At 48.8% G+C, this 21,858-nt stretch overlaps 1 protein-coding gene across 3 annotated transcripts in view; it reads left to right on the top strand.

Annotated features, from left to right (window-relative positions):
• The window catches only part of TUBGCP6 (tubulin gamma complex component 6), a 610,570-nt gene that overhangs the window by 504,907 nt on the left and 83,805 nt on the right, over positions 1–21,858 (top strand). For all 3 annotated transcript variants that reach the window (XM_078678997.1, XM_078679005.1, XM_078679003.1), the window contains one exon: positions 16,780–16,993. In XM_078678997.1, coding sequence (XP_078535123.1) covers positions 16,780–16,993 — 214 coding nt within the window. The remainder of the gene's footprint in view (positions 1–16,779; positions 16,994–21,858) is intronic.

Genomic DNA, 21,858 nt, shown 5'->3' with positions numbered 1-21,858 from the left:
AGGACAGTAGTGAAGTACATTAACTCAGATGCCTGAGTAGTAGGTATAGCCCTCCTGGACCATAAACAATATTATTGGGCTGCACGGCTAGGTCTTTGCTGATCAATGTGAACCATTCGATCTGAAAGAGACTTTTAGCTGTAGATTCTTTTCCTTTGAATTTCCCAGGCGTCAGACTGTATCCAGAAACTTTTTTGTGAGCAGTACCCCTGTGCACCATCAGATGGCTCCGTTCGGCTCCGCGTGACATCACTGGGGTCAGTTATGATGTCGCAGTCACTTATATAGGTGCCATCCAGGCGGGCAGATGTCAGTTCTTTTCATACTGCACCAGTTAAGCGCTGATCTGGAGAAGAGCTACCCCTCTGTCTATTTTTGTCAGACTTTTTTCAAGATTTTGTCTAGTGATTTTTTTCTTGTGTGTTGAGGGATGACTTTTAAACGTGCAGGGTTCAAACTGTGTGGCGCCTGTCACCGAGCCATGTCAGTAACCAACCCCACCATCTTGTTTGCTTGTGGTGGCTTAAGCGCAACTATGACTTGAAGACGTGCTCAGGTTAACAGACCATGGTAACGAAGGCCTTCCAGGAGTGATCTTTGTTGCCCAGCAGTCGACACCGTTGAGTGCGACTCCTCAGGGATCCAGATTCCGATCAAAGAAGAGAAGGTCGTGGGACCTCTGTAGGAGCCCCAAGGCCTCTTCTTTGCACCCGAGGTCCTCGGAACACTTGGGGAAGAGGCATAAGAAAAAGAAACGGACTTCGACTTCACCTAGTCTGTCTTCTGTTGACAAGACCGGTAAGGAGCATCGATGCTCTAGGCATAGTTCTGCGAAATCGTTGCTGAGTTCGACTCCGCGCCTCCCCACATTTCCGGGAGCTGGAGCTAACCCCACTCAGATTACAGACTTCTACGAGGCCATGTGCCGTGTATTCGAGTGGGCTGACCTCTCCTGTGTGCCTTTGGGCCCTGTGGTATTGGAGGAGGCCACAGCAGGTTCCACACCAGCGCTGGTGAGGTCTCATGGATACGATTCCGGATCCAGGTCGGCAATGATTGTGCCTGCCAACGCGACCTTCCCCTGTGCCAGACCTGTAATCGATGCCTCCGGCACAAGCCCCGTTATGATTCCCAACGACTCTGAGTCAGATCGATATTGGTCGATGTTCACTCCGGCACTGACAGAGCCCAGAGGTTCTAAGTCGTTGCCTGTCCATTTTAATGAGGTTTCAGGCATGGGTGAATATTGGGATCCCTGGACTCTTGTAACTCCAGTTGCCGCTTGTGAATAATTGGCCTGGTATGAGGACTTTGGAGTAGCTAGTGAACTGGACACATCTCCAGATACTGACATGCTCTCTCCACCTAGTGTGGCTACAGAGGAGGGAGCATCTTATGCTACCCTCGGTGCAAGTCAAGACTAATTTCTTGACCGAAGTGCTTTGGCCTGGGGCTTCCTCGTCCGAACCCCTTTTGCCCTTTAATGAAGCGCAGGCAGATGTTCTTCTAGGCATGTGGTCCTAGCCCAGCACAGGGGCTCCTGTGAACAGGACAATAGCACGCCGCCATCACCCTGCACTGGACGATCCAAGTTTCCTCAGCCAAAACCCCACCCCTGAGAGCTTGGTGGTTCAGGCTTCAACGTTCCATTGCGCGTTCCCTTCCGCTCCTCTTAATAGGGAATCCAAGAGACTGGATGCACTTCGAAAAAAGATATTTTTTCCTCCAGCCTAGCATTGCAGTCGATTAACACCACATGCTTATTGGGCCGTTTCTCACACACCCTTTGGGAAACGGTTGCGCAGGTGCTGCCACAGGTCCCAGAGGAGGCTCGGGCTGTGCTCTCCCAGGCAGTGAAAGATGGGAGAGATGCAGTAAAGTTCACTGTTAGGTGCGGCTTAGATACTACTGATTCACTGGGTAGAGCGGTTTTGTTGATAGTAGCCTTATGGCACCAAGCCTGACTAAGAATATATGGCTTCTCTGGTGATTTCCAGGCTAACCTCTTAGACATGCCCTTTGACTGACCTCATCTTTTTGATGAGAAAGCGGACTCTGCTTTAAAGCGCTATAAAGAATCTTGCGCTATGGCCAGATCCTTGGGCATCTTGGCTACATCATGGGCCTCTCCGCTACACGTCGTGGCCAGTCTAGCTTTCGCCCCTTTTGTGGCAGTGGAAGGGGTTATGAACCGCCTCAGCTATATCTCAACCACCATCCAGCGCAGACTCCCTAAGTTGTGCATGAATGTGGACACGGTTCATTCCTCGCGGGAATGGTAGCCAGAAGTTGTCTGTAACGTAGCCCCTGCAGCTGCAGCCTCTAAGCATTCCTAGTTTGGTTCTGTAAGACCACGCCACTCCAGTTGGAGAGAGAATTCAACACCATCTCCTCCGATGGAGGTCTATATCATTGGACAAATGGGTCTTGCAGATCATTCAGGATGGCAATTCTCTTCCCTTTCTTTCTTTGGGCCCTCCTTTACTGCCAACTTGGCTGGCGAAGGATCATCTAGTTTTACTCCTAGGGATAGTTGCTGCACTCCTGGCCAAGGGTGCTATAGAAAAGGTTCTGATTGCAGACGTAGGCTGGGTTGTACGTCATTACAACGCGGGCTTTTACCCCGCATTCCATTACAACGCAGTTTTTAAAACGCAAGTCGTTACAACGACTTGCGTTGGGGGGCGCTGGATAGTGGAATAGTTTAATTTTCTATTCCAACTCCAGCCCACGCTGACAGTAGGTAAGGTGTTGGATAGAAAATTAAACTATTCCCTATCCTACAGCGCCCTCCAGCGCAAGTCGTTGTAACGACTTGCGTTGTAATAGCAGCGTTGTAATAGCAGTGTGGGGTAATGCCCGTGTTGTTATGGATGTTTCCCGTAGGCTGTGGCTGTTACTTCCGCTACTTTCTGATATCAAAAGAGAACAAAGGTCTACAGTCCATTCTAGATGTTAGGACTGTCATTCTCTTTCTCAAAAAGGAGACATTTAAGATGCTCATGTTGGCGCTCAGGTCTTGCCTGCCCTAGACTAAGGAGACTGGCTGGTAGCACTGGACTTGCAGGATGCGACTTTTCACATCCCCATTCTGCCAGCCCAAAGGCGTTAGCTGCTGTTCAAGGTAGTCCACAAACACTTTCAATTCACTGTGCTACAATTTGACCTTACCAGCGTATCTCAGGTGTTCACCAAGGTGATGCGGTGTTGGCAGCTCATCTGCGCAGGTTAGGGTTGTCTATCTTTCCATACCTTGATGACTGGCTGTTGAAGGCATATTCGCCCCTGGCTGTCGTCTCCCACCTCCAGAATATGACTGACCTTCTGCATTTGCTGGGGTTCACTATAAACGTGCTGAAGTCACACCTGACTCCTTCTTAGACACTTCCTTTCATTAGAGCTAGTCTGGACGCAGTGCAGTTTTTGGATTTTCCTCCAAATCAGCAATATTCAGGTTAAGATACCCATGTTTCAGTCTTTATCGTGGATTTTGGTGAGAATGACTCTGAGGCTGCTGGTACTCATGGTTTCCTGCATCCTAATGGTAAATCTCACCAGACGCTCCTTGTCAATTTGTTGGATCTTTGGGCAATCCGGCTAGCATTGAAACCATTTTATCCCTCTGTCAAGCTTAAGTTAGTGCAGGTGATCTCAGACAAAACCACCGCCATGTGTTACTGCAATAAGCAGGACGGGTGGGGTCATGGACCCTTTGTCAAGAGGCCTTGTGTCTCTGCACACAAACGAATAGCAGGGCATAACCCTAGTGGTTCTTCACCTGGCAGGTTCTCTGATTGCCAGGACAGACTAACTCAGCCGTCAATGCCTAGTGGATCACAAATGACATCTCCAGTCGGAGGTGGCGCAAGGTCTCTTTCAGCAGTGGGGAGACTCTTGGTGAGTTCTATTTCCCTCTGAAGAGAACGTGCAATGTCAGCAGTTTTGCGCCCTGTGATTTCCAAATCGGCTATTGTCCAACGATGCTTTACATCGCAAGTGGAGCTCAAGCCTCCTGTATGCTTTTCCGCCCATACCACTTCTGCTGAGAATTTTCAAGAAGATCAAGAACAACCTGGTCCAAGTCATTCTTGTGGCTCAGTATTGGGCATGGAGAGTCTGGTATCTAGAGCTTCTTCCAATAAGCATTGATCCTCTGATCAGGCTGACCCTTCAGGAGGATCTTCTGTCACAACAGCAGGGGAGGGTCCTCCACCTGCACCGGTCAACTCTCTGCCTCCTTGCTTGGAGATTGAGTGACGACAGTTGATAGCTTTCGACCTTTCTCCCAAAGTATATAATGATATTTTGGCAGCCTGGCGGCCCTCCACTACGATGGTATACTGCTGCAGTTGGCAAAAATTTGTGAAATATGGTACAGAAAGGTCTATTGACCCTCTTTCTGCTTCTCAATCTAATCTTTGTACACTTGCCCTTTGGGTACTCTGAACCGTTATCTTTCTGCTCTGTCCACTTTCTTGAGGATGCCTGACCAACCTTCCTTGTTTAAACTTCCTATTGAAAATAGGTTCTTAAACGGGTTACAAGTTTCCACCTACTTTCTTTATCATGTCACTGTTTTATAATTCAGTCCTTAAGTTTCTCATGTGTGCTCCCTTTGAGCCTGCACAGAATGTTCCCCTCTGGCTGCTTACCATCAAGGCAACTTTTATAGTGCTGATAACCTCTGCCTGAAGGGTGAATGAATTGCAGGGTTGGTCATCCAAGCCTTCTTATCTGATGACTCCTTGCACAAGGTAGATCTTTCCACCTGTGCCTTATTCCTTTCAAAGGTGGTGACCCCATTCCATCTGGGTAAATCGGTTACCTTTTTTTGCTCGCGTGCATCCTTCTAAGAATGAGGAGTGTCTCCACTTCCTGGACCCTAAAAGGACGTTGTTATTCTAACTTGACTTCAAAGGAGTTCCTGGTGGAAAACTAACTCTTTGTGAATTACGTGGGAGCTCATAAAAGTTGGATAGTGCAAAAACTAACCCTTTCAAACTGTGTCGTTTTATGCATCAAAATCTGCTGCACTCTGGATAGGAAGTAGGCACCTGAGGGCTTACTAGCTCATTCTACTAGAAGGAAGGCTGCAACCACGGCATTGGCTTGTGGTCTTCCAGTTCTGGATAACTGCCAGGCAACAACGTGGGCATCTCTACACACGTTTGTCAAGCACTACTGCCTGGACAATCTGATAGAGACTGCCAGCCGCAGATTCCTTCACGTAGAATTATCCCCAGGCGTGAGACTGGATCTGGAAAATCTTTTTGCCACAGCATCCCTGCTCGCCGGGTGGACGGCATCACGAGACTCCGCCCAAGTGTCGGCCGTGTAAGTGACGTCAGCGAGGTCGCATAAGTCCCACCCCAGCGCACCTACGTCAGTTTTTTCCTTTTCCGCGTACAACGCGGATCCGGATTGTGCTCTGGGCCTGTTTAGGCCTTTCATCATCAACATCATCAATCAAGCTTTATTTCGATATAAATATCATAAAAGCAACTACAATTTCAATGTGAGGGAGAAATGCATAAATAGATAAAAAACGTGCAGCACAGTTCTCTCTTATTCGATAAAATGTGTAGCTCATTAAAACATAAATAATCGAATAGATAAAATCCTACAACAAAATTCTCACTAAATCAATAAAATATAAAGCTTGTGACAAATGTTATGATTAATCAGCATGATTAAAACAAACAATTTAAAACAGAAAAGGCAATTTAAGATATAAAAATTCAGTGTCTAAATCATGGAGCAGCATAGAAAACTTCCATCTTACAATCTGCGTGCTTATGACCATTATATAGATTTTTTGGAAGCCCTGTGAATGGCCCTGTGCTTGATTGACCTGGCTCATCCCAAGAACTTTGCAACAGCACAGACATATAAAGATCTTGGGTCTGTTCTCAATATGCGAAGGGCATCACAATGGCTAGTGGTGCCTAGCTGTTTGCAAATGGGCGCAAGCCAACTAGACCTAATGCTGGCATAAGCAGGGCAGGCAAACATGAGATGTGCAATATTCTCATTAGGATTCCCGCAAGACGGACATTCTGCTGTGGTCGGGTTACAAGAACGCCACTTCATAGTAAATTCGGCTGCTGGGATTGTGCCAAATCTAAATTGAATGTATAGAGTCCTGTCTCTAGGGATCTGACTCACATTAAGGTACGGTTCAAATGCTCTAGATGGTTTGTGATAAAAAAAACTCCTCTGTGAGCCTACCTAGATTTGCATTACTATGATCTCTACCACCTATCTACTCCCAGTAGATACGTTTAAGCTCGTTTTTTGTCGGGGGTCTTTGGGAGACCCATGACTCTTTAAGACCCAAGGTTAGCACTAGAGCCTTGAGATTCGAAATCCATTTTATGTTTTACCAGTGTCTATTGTCATTACCTCAGTGAAAGCGTTAGCATAGTTTGCAAGTTCTGAGGTATGCCTAAGGCGTGCCCAATACAACAGAGGGCGGAGTTTGGCCAGATCTTTAATGTGATGCCTACCCAAGTCATATAACAGGGGGATTAAAGATGTTCCCTGGGGTGGCATAAGAAGGTCCCTAAGGAACTCAAGGTCGTCAAGATTGTTAAAACCCCATAGTTCGGCACCATAAAGAGCCGAACTAACTGCCTTAGCCTCATACACAACGAGGGCTTGAGCAATAGGCCTGCTATATGGCAAGCGATGTTCCTTACTTATCACTCCAGCCACACGCTTGTGATTCAGGAGCATTTTGTCCAAATGAAATTTCAACTGGGCTTTATCAGAGAGGCGTATCCCAAGATAGTCAAAAGACTTAACTCTCTCGAGACAGACTCCCTCTAAGTTGATGTTACTCTTAAAGGATTTATGGGGGTTTAAAGTCATAAACTTTGTTTTAGACGTATTTATGACTAAACCCCGAGTACTGCAAAAGAGCTGGAACCTGTTCAGAAGCTTCTGGAGGCCTGCTGGTGTCTTCGAGATCAAGAGCGTGTCGTCAGCAAACAGGAGAGTTGGCACCTTATTGTCTGCCTGGGTCGGGGCATCTGCCGGTGTTTCTTGCAGGAATTTAACAACCCTGTTCACATATACAACAGGGTGGCTGCCATCACACAACCCTGGCGAACTCCCCTGTTTACTGGAATCCTGCCAGTAAGCTGTCCCTGTGACCCCCACCTAATCTGAGCATAGTTACCCTCATGTAGCCTTATGAGTAAGTTAAGGCCTTTTCCTTTCGCTATTGCGTGTGTGTGGGAACAGTGTGCGAATGCCTTTGGGCTTTAAGACGTGCTTGTCTTGGGGTCGCCTGATGTCCGCGACGGATCCTCACCCTATCTGCATGTGGTGTTTGGGGGAACACCACGACTCCTCTGATTGTGAGGCTTACCAGCAGATGAAACCGAAGTCCAGGTGGAAGCGCTGGATGAAACTTCTCTTTGCTCGCATGTCCAGGTCGGCGGCGTCATCTCGCTCGGACCCTGCGGAAGGTTCTCGCACCCACTGCCTCCCTCGTAGACATCGTCCTTCTCCCAGGTCGCAGTAGCGATGCTCACCTGCCGGTAAGTGTCGCAGTTTGTCCCAGAGGGTCAGTTTTCGGCCTGTTGGTGGGCCTGGGCTCTCCGCGGGTGGTGCAGCCCCGCGTGTCATCTCCTTATCCGCCTTTTCCCGGTGTGGGGGCAACTAGAGCCCAGATGGAGACGTATGTGGCGGTTGTGCAGGCCTCGCTGGCTTCTCCTCCTCCTCCTCCTTCGCCTCCTGGGACATCAGCAGATCCGTTGCAGTGTGCGGGGCCCTCTGTGGCATCGCCAGCGCCGACTGGCTCGGATCCAGGTTCGGAGGATGTGGTGCCGTTGGGGTGCGGCCATTCGGGGGTCCCTCCTTCAGACCACGGCGCCTCTACTTCACCACAAACTCCCGCTGAAGTCCCTGTGGTGTTGCGGGAGGTTTGCGGTGGCTCGGGATGCACCCCCAAGCCCCTCTCGGTCCACTGGACAGGCGGCAGTCTTATCCGAGGCCGAGGAGGTGCCACTTCGGCGGCTTCTGGCCCTGGCCGCGCCACAGGGGTCGGCATCGGCCCCTCTCGTCCCGGGTCGAGGCTGACGGGGGCCTCATCATCCCTTCCCAGATCCCTCTTGTCCCTCCACGCAGGCGGCTGCCTCATCAGAGGACAGGTCGGCGCCTTTCCGGTGCCGCTCCTTCGCGCCCCGGCTCCGGCCCAGCCCCAGTCTTCAGCAACGTGCACCGTGACGAAGGCCCCCTCGGCATCTCCCCGGCACCGGACGATGACGATGTCCTGCCTCAAATTGCGGACTCTACGACGCCAGGCCGACGTCAGGTCGTTGACTCGTCTTCAGATGCCTCCTCATCTCCAGAGGTTCGGTGATTGCTGGTTTAGTCCTCGCCTGAGACGGGCCGCCGCGTCGTGGCTTTTCCCCCGACGTTGTCGAAGGGCGGCTCCTCGCCATCTCCACGGCCCTCGCCAGAGGGGCCGCAGGTCCCCCACTCCTCGGTCCCTCTTCCTTCTTTCCGGACCTGGCCCTTCCTTCTGCCATTTGGCTTGGGGGGTGGCCGCCTTAGCTTGCAGCTGTCACCTAATGAGGAGCTGCTTTCCCCTCCGCAGGGCCCTACGTAGGCGGGTGCGTCCTTCACTCGCGCTGTTTCCGGAACTGTGGGAATTTTGCTCATGGGTGATCCAGCTAACCATTTCCCTGCGGATCATCTTCTGAAGGTTCTCCATCAGGGCTCTGGTGATCGGGTGGTGTTGCTTCCCTTCGAAGGTTCACTCCATTCTTCTCTCTTTGGGACTTGGGGCCATCCTGCCACGGGGGACCCAGTGCCCCAACACCTTTTGCACCGCCACCATCCGGCGCCACGTGATCCGGTGTGTCTTTCCCTCCACCCCTCTACCAGAGGCCCCCCTTTTGCAGAATGCCTTTCCTTCTCTGCTGCCGCTGTTGTCTCCCCCGTCACGGGAGGCCCGCTGGATGGACCCCCGGGGGCGCAACATGTTTGCATCAACCAGTGCAGCTCTGCGGGCCCTTAATAAGCTGTGTGTTTTGGCTAGGGCCACTTCTTGTTTGTGGGACTCGGCGGAGTGCCTTATGTCTACTGCTTCTCAGGAGAGTACCTGTGTTGATTTGAGGCACCATGTGTTGGATGGCTGGGAGCTGGCGGCGTTTATTCTTCGCTCCGCTCTGGACATCTCCGAGGTGCTGGGTCGTACCATGGCTTCTTCGGTTGCCCTTTGTCGCCATGCCTGGCTTCGGGAAAGTGTGTTCCCGGAGAACATTCGAGAACGGCTGGTGGACCTTCCCTTCGATGGTGCTCTTTTGTTACACGTCCCTGAGGACTCGGCCATCCAGAGGTTTTTGGCAGGGTTTTGTCCTCCTCCTCCTCCGCCTCCCCCTTCTTCTCCCCCTCAGTGACCTGTGAGTTGATCTGGTTCTTGGAGATGTTTTTCTGTTTGGGCAGGTCGCCCTACTTGTCTGTTCTGTGTGCTTCGTGGCCACTCGAGTCCTCCTTGTTGGGACTGTGGTTCTGTTGGCTGCTGGCTGGCCCTTCTTGACTGCGTGTTTTTGCTTTGGGTTTCTTTGCACCATGCAGGCCCTGAGACTCGGCCTTCTGTGTTTTTACCCTTTGGCTACTTGATGAGCCTTCTGCAGGGTTTTGCCGCAGGCAGGTCTTTTCTGTTGTCCTCTGCTGCTGAAGTTGTTTCCTAAGAGGTTCCCATGTCTTGGGACGTGACATGCCCTATGTGGGGTAGTGGTGTCTTTTATATAGCCCTTTCGTGTGCTGGGGAGCTGTGGTTACCTGCGGACGTCTGCTCTCCGTGGCATTATGGTATGTTGCAGATGCGATTTTCTTGCTGCTGGCTTGGACTAGCTTGAGTTGCGCCCCAGGTGTTCTTCTCTGGGGTCGCTGCACTGTTTGCCTGGTCTGCTGTCCGCGGCGTGGCGCCATGGCTCTGTCCGGTTCCACTTCTTTTTGGGCCGTGTGTGCGGCCTCCTCATGGGTGTGTCTGGACTCTTCTTCTTCTTCGCCTTCCTGCTCTCTGTCTTCGGATTTGGGCGCTTCGTTCGGTGGGTTTTAGTGGGTCTGTCCTCCTTGCCTTGTCCGCTTCTTCTAGTGGGCCTTGCACTCGATTTGACCTCTTCTCCCTGTGGGAGGAGATGGTCCCTACCTTCTTGTCCCTCTGACGAGCGCAGTCTGTCCCTGCGGGGCGTTGAATGGTTCTTCCTGGTTGACCTTGAGCTACCCTTTCGGCTTCCGCCTGCTTGTTGCTGACGGCGCCGCTCTGTCTGGGCTCGCCTTTGCTCTGCCTCTTCTCCTTGGAGTCTCTAGGTTGCTCTTCTCCTTCGGTGCTCCACTTCCTTGCCTTTGGCCTTGGGCGGAGGTTTTGTTGCCTTGTATGGGCGTGGGGTGCTTGGCCTCCGTTCTCCTTGCCTTGTTTCCTCTGCTGAGTGAGGGCAGGCTACCTCTTCTCTTCTCCTCTTTTTCCCGCATCCCCTTTGGGGTTGGTGGTCTTCTGCTGGTAGGGGTTCCCCTTGCCTGGGGGGACGGGGCTCCTTGTTCTGTCTTGAGACTTGGCCCCTGTGGGACCCTCTGTTATGACTAGGCTGGTGGGGTCCTCTCGCAGACTCTCCTTCCCCTTGGGTATGGCTTGGGTATCTATTCTACGTGAAGAAATCTGCGGCTAGTAGTCTCTATCAGATGTACGAGTTCCTTTCCTTCGGTAACAACATATCTGGTAGAGACGATTCTAGCCGCAGATTCCTTCACGGTCCACCCTTCTTTCCCGTTCTACGAGGACCTTTGTCTTGGTTTTTGCATTTGCCTCCCTGTGGGTGGCTATGTCTTCAGTGAGTGCATTCTGTCACTCTTTCTAACAGGATGTTTGTCCTGTTTATTTGCTCCTTTCCTCCATTTTTGGCGCATGGGAGGATAGAGTTGTAGGTACTTCTGTGCCCTTGTGCTCTAGTTGTCCCAGGTTGGGGCTTACCTTCTAACCCCCCCCCCTCTTCCCCTTTCATTACTAAGGGTTCTGGCCCCTTTTGCTATCTTCCAGGTTGGGGTATTTTCTGTTCCTTATGAGGGTTGTCACATTCTGTGGTGAGGCTGTCTTGGAGTCTTGTTGTGCCTTGTTTGTCCTGGACTGCTTCCTCTTCATTCATATTGGTTGGGGTTGTCGTCCTGCTACATGTTATCATGACGTTTTTTCATATATTCTTTGTCTCCAGGGGGGCTATCTCCGTGCTGGCAGGGTTGCTGTTCAGGGCTGTGCTCTGTTCTTTCTTTTTTTCCCTGCCTTTGGGTGCTGCAGTGTCTGGCACTGCTCCTTATGGTGTTGTTCCTCACCATTACTTTTTCCAATCTTTCTGCTCTTTTGCACACTGTTCCTATAGTCTCACAGTTTTGTCTGATGGCTCCGCGTTGTGGCGTGGAAAAATTCTCAGAAGAAAACAGACGTAGGCGCGCCGGGGCGGGACTTATGTGACCTCGCTGACGACACGTAGGCAGACGACGCCTGGGCGAAATTGCGTGATGCCATCCCCGGCGCGCAGGGATGTTGTGGCAAAAAGATTTTCTGGATCCAGTCTCATGCCTGGGGATAATTCTGCGTGAAGGAATCTGCGGCTAGAATCGCCTCTATCAGATACATCATTACCGAAGGTAAATAACTCGTATGTCAGGTCCGTAGGGACAGGCATTTTTTCCGTTCAGTCCTGCAGGAGTTTTTTGTCTAGCAAATCTGTCCGCAGTCAACAACAGTATGCTATGGCTTGGGTATCTATTGAAAGGTAAGGAATCAGCAGCTAGAAGTCTTTATCAGATAACCAAGTTACTTACCTTTGGTAACGCATTATCTGCTAGAGACAATATCTAGCTGCAGCTTCCTTACAGACCCACCCATGGCTCCCGCTCTGCAGACTCATTTCTAGGGATAATGTTGCTCCCTTAGCAGGGCCCTAGGTGTGACACTTGCAAGTCAGTTCAATTCATGGCTCTCCGCTGCTGGTGTGGAAAAAGAGAAAAGGAACTTATGTCCGCATGCCTGGGTGGCACCTATATAAGTGACCGTGACGTCATAACTGATACCACTGATGTCACTGAAGTTAAGCAACTTGTTTTTCACATTGATCAGCTGAAATTTTGGACAGAAAGGCTGGTCACTTTTGTTTTTAACATAGATCCGCACTATATGGAAGGAACTCATTGGGTGGCTCTGTTTTTGGATAAAGAAATGATTACGTTGTTTGACAGCGCAGAGACATTCCCCATGCCATACATCCATACAAAACCTGTATTCACTTACTTATTCAAGAGCAACTAAAAGGGTAGAGTATTAAAAAGTACGGGTCTAGGATACTCTCCATTACCTCCTGTGAGCATTTTATATATTCTAATAATAAAGTGTCATAGGGTATTATGTTTAGACATTTTTTTAAATCTTTATTCGAGTGATCTTGCTAATAGCAATCCTTTTGTTATGTAGTATGTGAAAGAAACACAAGGTCTGCAATGAGTGCGGCTAAAGTCACTTTCACAATTTGTTGAAAGTGTAAGGCCATATGAGGGGAAAATTGTGTTTAACAGAGAGCATATAACTCCAATAAGTTTATTGGTTCGGACTTTACTCAACAGCTTAATGTCTGTGTTGAGCATCAGCAAGGGTCTATAGGATGTTAACAACTCAGTCTTGACCCTCTTTAGGAATCAAAACTATATAAGTGCCTCTCTCTCTGTGAGGAAGCTTCCCTCTTTCACATTCTTCAGCTAGCAGCAAAGGCATGATCTGATAAAAAAAATGCTGGGATGCCATCAGAACCTGGCACATCACTTATTTTTATACCTTCCAATGTTTCCTTCAGTTCATCCAATCCTACAGTGACTTCTAAAAATAGGCGCAGCTCCCCCAACAGGCCTGGGAGCTTTGCTCCACTCCAGGTAGCTCTCTATCTCTTCTGGGTGAACAGTCAGCACCTGAGAAAGGCAGTCTTTCCATTTATGCACATCACCGCCCGTTGATACTGTTTCTTGGCCCACTTGCATTCTTTGAACTTAATATATACTCCTAGACTTATCCCCTTCTCGGAGCAATCACTTTAGGTGTATGTGTGCGTGCAGGTTATACAAAATATCTGTTGCATGGCATTAACCCGCTGCCAGGCAGGCGTAAGATCTATCAGCCTCTGGTGGTCCTCCTGTGCCTGCATCTTTTCTAAAATGAATAAAGATTGGTTCATCTGTCGCTTAATCCCATATATCTGTGCCATACACCCACCCATACTAGACACTAACCCGTTGGTCGATAGAGTGCTTGCCGAACCCCAGAGGCACAAAGTGATCTCCCATAAATTCAATAACTTATAAATAATTTGCCTTGATGTCCCTGGGGAGAATTGTGGGACCAGGATCATGTGGAGCTCTCCGATTAAGAATGGATGGAGGCCCTCCTGGGGCCCAAAGAAGTAGCGATCAAAGCGGGGTTCAGCCTCATTCATTTAAATGTCTTTCACAGAGTGTGCTACACGAGTGGTGATGATGGAAATTGGTAGAGCTGATAATGATGTTTGTCTCTGGTGATGTGGCCAAAGGGGCACATTCCTGCATAGTTTGTGGGGCTAGCATATGTTACAGCCGTACTGGATAGGAGTAATGAAACTCTAGCATAGGTTGCAGAACTTACACTGACCCTGTGGGTAAAACTTTGTATCCCGGGCATATAGGTAGACCAGGCAAGTACCATGTACTAGTGTTTGATTTGTAACTTAGGAATGATAGTATCCCCGCAGAATACTTCGCAAGTATGGGGATCCCCTACACAACCTCATAGGTAGCAATGGAGTAGAGACATGGCTTGGTGCATGGGAGTTAAGCGTTTTGTCTTTGGTGAGAGAGAGGTTGTTTGTGTAAATTTGAGAATGTGTGGGGCCCATAGAAACTGCAGGGGGCTTCTTTAAACTTGACTACATGGGGGTGTTCCCTTGGGACTTATTTATTTTATTTATGTACTAGCAGCCCGTCCCGACGTTGTCCGGGTATGAATTGCTGCCAGCCAGTAGTATATTGTTTTGTAGGATTTCGTTTTGATAGCATTTCTTATCTGTGACAGGCCTGTGAAACGCTCCGATTCACAGTGCACTGCTGATGCATTTAAGAGTGCGCGTTCAGTAGTGTGTGAACTCGAGTTTCCCTACTCTATTTTTCCTTGCAATAATATATAGCGCGAACTCGACAACATGGCATGAGCACAATTTACATTACAGAAGAACACATTCATTTGTGGTAGGCATGGGGAGACAAAGCGATTTGCCTGGAATCACAGGATGTTGAGCTGATGCCGAGATTCGAACGTAGCTCCCCAGCTCTAAAGTTCGCAATTCTAGAACTTGTGGCGGGAGGTGTGTCTAAAAGTGTATGTCGGTGCTGGTCATTAATGAGAGAGACCTGTGCATTTTTCAAATGGGTGGTGAAAAAAATATGAGCATGTTGCTGGAGATGTGGGCCGCCGTGCCCCCAATGTACTTACCGGGGGAGGGTAAACACCCATTATTCCACAACTTTCTTTCCGCATACCATCACTCCGCATACTTTCATTACGAAAGTACCATGACTCCGCAATGCCATTATAACGCATGGCATTACATTTGATATGCTTTTACCACGCATACATTTACAACGAAATTTGTTGTAAATGCGTGAATGGTAAAAGCATGTTTTTTTTTTAAATGTTTGGATAAGTATGGGTATAGGGGTATATATTTTGGGGTACTGAGGTATATGTTTTGGGGTGTTTGGGTATTTTAAGGGTTCAGATATAGTTTTGGGTTATGGGGTGCAGGGGTAGTTTTAGGGTTTAGGGATAGGTATGGGTGTTTGGGTACAGGGGTATTTTAAGGGTTCAGGGCTAGGTTTGGGTTTTGGGGTACAGGGGTATTTTTAGGGTTCAGGGCTAGGTTTGGGTTTTGGGGTACAGGGGTATTTTAGGGTTCGGGGGTAGGTTTGGGGGTACAGGGTTATTTTTAGGGTTCAGGGCTAGGTTTGGGTTTTGGGGTATATGGGTATTTTTAGGGTTCAGGGCTAGGTTTGGGTTTTGGGGTACAGGGGTATTTTAGGGTTCAGGGGTAGGTTTGGGTTTTGGGGTACAGGGTATATTTATAGGGTATTTTAAGGAGTAAGGGTGGGTTATGTTTATGGGGTGCAGGGATATTTAAAGGGAGCAGGGTGGGATCAGCACATAATATGAGACATGGCATGAAGGGCAGAACGTACCACATGCCCCCAGCGTTTGTCACGCCCCCAGCACAACGCAGACACGCCCACAAGGGACTACTTTGCTGGCACGGTTCTTTTACCTTTTAAATGTATATGGTGGGCGTCTGCATAGCCTATGTCCTGCTGCAACTGCCCTTTCCAACGCTGTATTGAGTGTTGTGATTGGTGCTGTGGTTCCTGGGATTACCCGCCTCAAAGGTTTGGGCTCTCTCTTTATTATATTAGTATATTTGCAGAATTTTATATAGCGCTGGCTAGACCCGGAGGTATCAGAGCGCTTTACATGAAGATCAGTGAGTTACAGGCTACATAATTACATCAATTACAGGAGCCAGGTATAGACACAGGAGAAAAAACATGAGATTACACAATAATATGAGTTATTAGCGTGTAGAATAGCCAAGACATACGTCTTGTGGGGAATGAAATGTAGAGGGGGAATAGTACTGACTGGCTGAAGCCCTGTGGTGATTGTTGTATTCACAGGATCCTTTCATTGTCATTGATTTATGCAAGACCCTGTCAGTTTCATAAGGATGGTGTAAAATAAGAACCACTGTTCATATGCACTAATAGTAGTGTTCTAACCTGGACTTCACTGTAATTGTAGTGTTTGTGTGCGATAATTTACTTTTAATATGTTTTCTATTACATTGGTGTGGTTGAGAGATATTTTTTCACTGATTTATTTAAATACTTTTAATAACTTTGCGTGCACATTTGCGGGAGAGATTTGTCTACTTGATTAGCTTAACATCCTTTTTTGTCATCTTGAGTCCAGTTGGTAAGTAACCTGTTTATCCTGCTGGGACTAAATTTTCTGAATAAAAGTTAAATAATATTAATTCAGTTTTTTCCCCAGATTTGTCTTCGAAGTGCTTGGGCTGAGCTCAGATATGGTATTGTAGAATCCTTATTGGTGGTTTTTGGAACGTTAATTGCTTGGAGATTCAGTGCAGGACTATGCAAGGAAGGTAGTTTCTATTAGAAGAAAGCATTATTTTACCAGGAGTGTGGTCTTGATTGTGGATATTTTGATTTCTTGAGAATGATGCCAAACAGCATATCACCTTACCTGCAATGCCTATACTTCATCTCGCATCAATGTTCCCTCTTAAGATCTCCTGCTTATCATTTGGTGAAATATTTGAATGAACTAAAACATTGACCTTAGTTAAAATATTATGGTAATACCAGAATAGACATTGCCTGAGTTCGCGCTTGCCTGCTTCTTTAAGAATCTACAATAGTGACAAGAATGTTTAAGATACACATTTGCAATTATGAGTAAAAGCTCAATAGTCAATGTTTGTGTAATAAATATAAAATTTGTCTGAGCCAGTGCATAAAAAAAGTTTTCCTAAAACCTACTAATAGGAATTGACAGTTTAGTAATTTCGCTCCTTCCTTCAGAGGTTTGTCTTCTTGTTTTTACTCAACTTTTGTAATTGTGTTTGTAGAATTCAGCTCAATGTATGCACATTTCAGTTCATCAATTCTCTTGTTGATTTCTTGTAGCGTTGGTTAATCGGGCATCAAGTTCCCTGCAATTCCGACAGCTGCAGCTTTATCGTCACGAGATGCAACATTGTGTCAAAGTTATTCAGGGCTACCTTGCAAATCAAATTTTGCATGTGACATGGTGTGAATTTCGAAACAATTTGTCTACTGTTGTAAATCTAGATGACATCCACAGAGCACATGCAGAATACCTCGAAAAGGCACTTTTAAGGTAAGGGAATGTGATAGATCAAATAACTTACTGCAGATAACTTGGGGAATCCTAGGGCTCAATGACTCAAATCCTTACACCCATCACTAAGTATTTTCTTTTTGCAAAGAAACTAAAACTACCTGCAGCATTTTGGTTTTATTGCAGTCTCTTGATTTAATTTAACAAAAAACGAAACATAGGATATTTCTGAAGTCAAGATGGGAGTTAATCAGTGTTGTACAGCTATTGTGTAGTGGCATTGTATGGTATACACTAAGGTGTTTTGTAGTTTAATATGGAAAACATTGTTGATTTTATGATTCTGTGACTTTTCACTGTGGGGCAATCATTGATGCCTGCTTTGTGCAGGGGTTTGTTGCACAGTGACTTCCCTATTGCTTTCCCCTTCTCTTCCTGCTTTGCATACTTTTTCATGAGATCTTCTTCCCCTCTTTCCATCTCTTTGAGGAAGAGCAATCCTTAGAATGGCATGGCACTGTTGGTAGGGGTGGGTCGCAAATGGGATCTTTTCTCTGTGGTTCCTGCCCACTGCCTCAATTTTCTGGCACTGTTGTTTTTTATTTCTTTTTTGCAGAGAGAGGGGGAAGGGAGCAATGCCACCAGCACTGCACCGCACCTCCTCCCCATTGGCCTCCACCACCCTCCAATGGTAGCCTCTAATTCTGTTTATTCAACTCCTTCTCTAAATAGTGGTGTTTAATTACATGGTATGTCAGGCAGGGGAAGTGACCAGTGTTGTTGTGTGCATAGCAGTAAGCCTGCATACCATTTTTTTTATTCTTGCTCACATCTGGAGAGTTAGAGCTGAGGTCTACATCTCTAATGACTCCTCAATACTGTTATTTGAGTTTGAATGGAGAGTGGGGCGGATGGGGGTCATAGAGAGGTATTTTGCTTGTGAAGATGCTGTGGGGCAGAGGCTGTTCTGGCTCACCCAGCATTCAAATGGATTCAAATGTCTGGCGGCCACTTGACATAATTGCTTGGACACCGCTAACACTTGTAGGTAGATTGAAAAATGCCCTAGCAAACGTAAAGGATTGTTCAAATTCTATTAAGGACACAGAAGTGAAGATTATGCTTTAACTTTCTTTACTGTCACCCACAGTTGCCAATAAACTTGAACTACAATATTTGATAGAGACATCTAGCCGCAAATTCCTTAACTTAGAATATTCCCAGGCGTGAGACTGGATCTGGAAAAAAATGTTAGCAGCACCTCTGTGCGCCGGGGGATTGCGCCACACGACCCCGCCCTGATGTCATCCTCTTACGTGACCTCAGTGGGGTCATATAAGTCCCTCCCGGGGTGCTGACATCAGTTTCCTTCTTTTCCGCGTGCAGCGCGGATCCGGAATGAGCTCCTCTGGCCTGCATTCAGTCCTCACAGTGTGCGATGCCTTCGGGCTTCAAATCTTGTCATTCTTGTTCGCGGCAGATGTCCGCGATAGATCCGCATCTTATTTGTATGTGATGTCTGGGCGAGCAGAATGACTCCACGGACTGTGAAGCCTGCCAACGTCTCAAACCGAAGTCTCGGCGGGAGCGCCGTATGAAGCTTCTCTCAGCACGGCTGTCCAGGTCGGAGTTGTCTCGCGGCCTCGTCGTCGACTGCAGGTCCCTCTACTGTCCGGTTCTGCCTTTGATCGCCCTCTATGGTCCGGGCCGGTAAGTTGAGGCTCTTGTCGCCAAGGTCATCGAACTCACCTTCTTCTGTTGTCAGGGGCTCCCGACGGTCCCCCCCCTCTATCCGCCCTTTCCGGGTGTGCGGGCGACTCGGGCCCAAATGGAAGCCTATACTACGGCCTTGCAGGCCTCCCTTGAGTCCTCTCCAGTTCCTGGGGCGTCCTCCTCCACCTCCTGTGGGGACTCTGACAGACTCGCTGGCGGGTTCGCCCCCGGTGCCTATTGAGCCCTTGCCTCCCAGGAACATCGGAGATGTGGTGTCGTTTGGGCGCGGCCTGGCTGATCCCCCCCTCTACGATCCACATGGGTTCGTTGGGGCACGGCCCTCCCGGGTCCCCCTCTTTGTCCCACGGCGCCTCTGCCGCACTGCATAGCCCAGCGGGACTCCCTGTGGTGCCGCAGGTGGTTGCCCGTGCTCATAGCCCTGACTTAATCACACACACCAGCCTTCCAGGCAGGCGGCCGCCTGTCTGGAGCTGGGTTTGCCTCCTCAGCTCCGCCTCTGCTCCTTTCTCTGGAATCGGAGCCTGCTCTGGATGAGGCGGCGCCGGAGCAGCGCCAGAAGATTGCCTCGCCGGCCTCGGCGACCTCTTCCTCTTCAGAGGGGGAACTTGTTATAGTTATACTCGACGCAGGAGGCTGCTAAGTCGGCGTCTGACAAGGCACAATCGGTGCCGACGTGTCGTTTCGATGCCGTATCGACGCCGAGTTCTGGATTCTTCTATAGAGGCCTCTGGAGAGGGTTCGGCGCGCCCTCCCGCCTGGCGTCGCCGGAGCTAGTGCTTCCAGTGCCCCCCTTGGAATTTGTGGAACCCCCTCAGGAGCACCCAGATCCGCAGGCTGTTCGCCTCCCCAGGAGCCCCGTCAGGATCCTCATTCTTCCATGGGAATCCCTTCATTGGGACATTGGGAGGGTGAGTCTACATCCCTCCCCCACTGATGAGCTGTTTTCCCTCCACGGAGGGCTACTGAGGCTGGTGCAGCTTTTTGGGGAGTTGTCTCTTCGGCCACCCGCATCCTGAATATGCAACCTGCCTCTACCCCCTTGTCGGTGGACCCTTTGCTGGAGGTCCTCCACCGTGGGTCCGGCAATGTGGAGCCACTTTTGCCTTTTGAGGCATCCCTCTATGATGCCCTCTTGAGTACCTGGGTTCGCCCTTCTTCAAGTGATCCGGTGGTGCGCTCAGTTTTGCACCGCCACCGCCCAGCTCCACATGATCCGGTCTGTCTTTTTGTGCACCCTGATGCGCAGGGGTTTGTGTTACAGACTGCCTTTCCTTCTCTGCCCCCTTTAACGCTTCCTCCCTCTCGGGAGTCCAGGTGGCTCGAATCCTGGGGTAGGAATGTCTTCGCGTCCACCAGTGCGGCCCTTCGGTCTTTAAATGCTGTCTGTGTTTTGGCTCGGGCTACTTCTGCCCTGTGGGACTCTGCAGAGTCTTTGCTTACTGCCACCTCCGAAGGTGCTCGCGCTGATCTTCTTCACTCCATTCGGGATGGCAGCAACATAACCGAATTCACAATCCGTCCAGCCTTAGATAATGCAGATTTTTGGGCCGAGCGATGGCAACTTCTGTTGCCTGAAGGCGTCACGCTTGCTTGTGAGACAGTGTCTTCCTTGAAAATATCTGGGAACGCCTGGTTGATTTACTCTTTGATGGGGTTTTGCTCTTTGATGCTCACGCAGAGTCTGTGGTTCACCGGCTGCTGGCGGGCTTTCGTACTCCCACTTAGGTCCTTTTAGGCCTGTGTTCTGTTTTACTTTTTTCATTTTCGCATTCCAGAAATGCGCTCTGTGTTTGACATAGGAAGTGAGCCTCTTGATGCGCTCTGTGTTAACATTAGCAGTGAGCCTTAAGTCTTCTTTTTCTGTGGTCAAGGGTGTTACACTTTTATTAGCATCTCTTGGATGCATTTTGTTTTCGGTTGCCTGTTGGCCTTCTGTGGCCGTGTTTCATAGGTTGCTGTGTCCTCTGCTTGTGGCTTTCAGCCGGTAATTCAGCTTGGTAACGTTATTACGGCCCGGAAGTCTTTTCATGGGTTAGGTTTGTTGCTGCATTCTTTTTGACCTGGATTTTTCCCTAAAAGGTGCCCCCGTTGTCTGGGGTATACATACTCCATCTGGGGTACTTGTACGCTATTATATAGCCATGCTTATCTCCCGGGGCCTGGAGATGATGGGGGCTCCATGCGCCTACTTAATGTCCGTTGTATGGTATTCTATGTTTTTCCTTGGTGCCATCTGCTTTCACCATGGTTATCCATCTCTTTTGGAGATTTCATGGTCTCCTCTTTGTAAACGTCTCCTACCTGCTCTTCAATGTGCTAGGTATGATCTAGCATATGCGTTATGTCTATATGCCAGTTGCCTTGGTTTCCTCTTCCTACGCTGCCACCTCTTGTCATGGTTGCGAACTTTGGACCAATATCTCCATGTGTGGGGGAGCCCTTTATAGGTGGTTGCGAGTTCCTCTTGCTTCCACTTCCTAGAGTGTTTTCCAATGGTCATTTGCTCCCTTTTTGGAGGGCGGAAAAGGGAGGGAGACAGACAGAGAGAGACATAGGGAGGTAGACAGACAGAGGGAGGGAGACAGAGAGAGAGAGGCAGTTCGAGAGAGAGGGAGACAGACAAAGTGAGTGAGAACCCCCCTGAATCCCACTTAGGTGGTTAGGGCTTGCTCGCTACACTGCCTTACTGTGTCCCAAAATGATGCATCTCTAAAAAGTGTGCCCCCAACATGAAAAGTTTGGAAGGCTGTGTAGTAGAGTAGCCACGCCCACTCTCCTCCCATATTTTTCATTGGCTTGTGTCATTGTCTTTCGTAAATGCTGCCTTTGGATTCGGTAATAGGCTTGTTAGTCCCTCCTTAGGACGGCCTTGTCTTCATTTGTAGCGACTGCCCCTTTTACTTCGGTTGTTACACATGACCTGTTATTTAGTCTGTAAGCACTATTTACTTTTTTGAGTTTCTCTTACTGCTGGCTGGACCTGAGCTGCTTCGGCTGGAAGCGCTTGTGTGTTTTTTAAGCAAAAGACACACAATTGGTGGACGGAATGAAGAACAAAAACAAAACATTCACCCCAGTCAAGAGATCTGGGTTAAATCCATCATTCTTTTGCTCCCCATGCCACCCCAGTTTAGACCAGGCCATATGCAAATCAGCCTTGACCCTGTGCC

The sequence above is a fragment of the Lissotriton helveticus genome, chromosome 1_1 (assembly GCF_964261635.1).
Source record: "Lissotriton helveticus chromosome 1_1, aLisHel1.1, whole genome shotgun sequence".
Classification (NCBI taxonomy): Eukaryota; Metazoa; Chordata; class Amphibia; order Caudata; family Salamandridae; genus Lissotriton; species Lissotriton helveticus.
The sequence above is the reverse complement of the archived record's forward strand: the minus strand, read 5'-3'. Positions and strand labels throughout refer to the sequence as shown.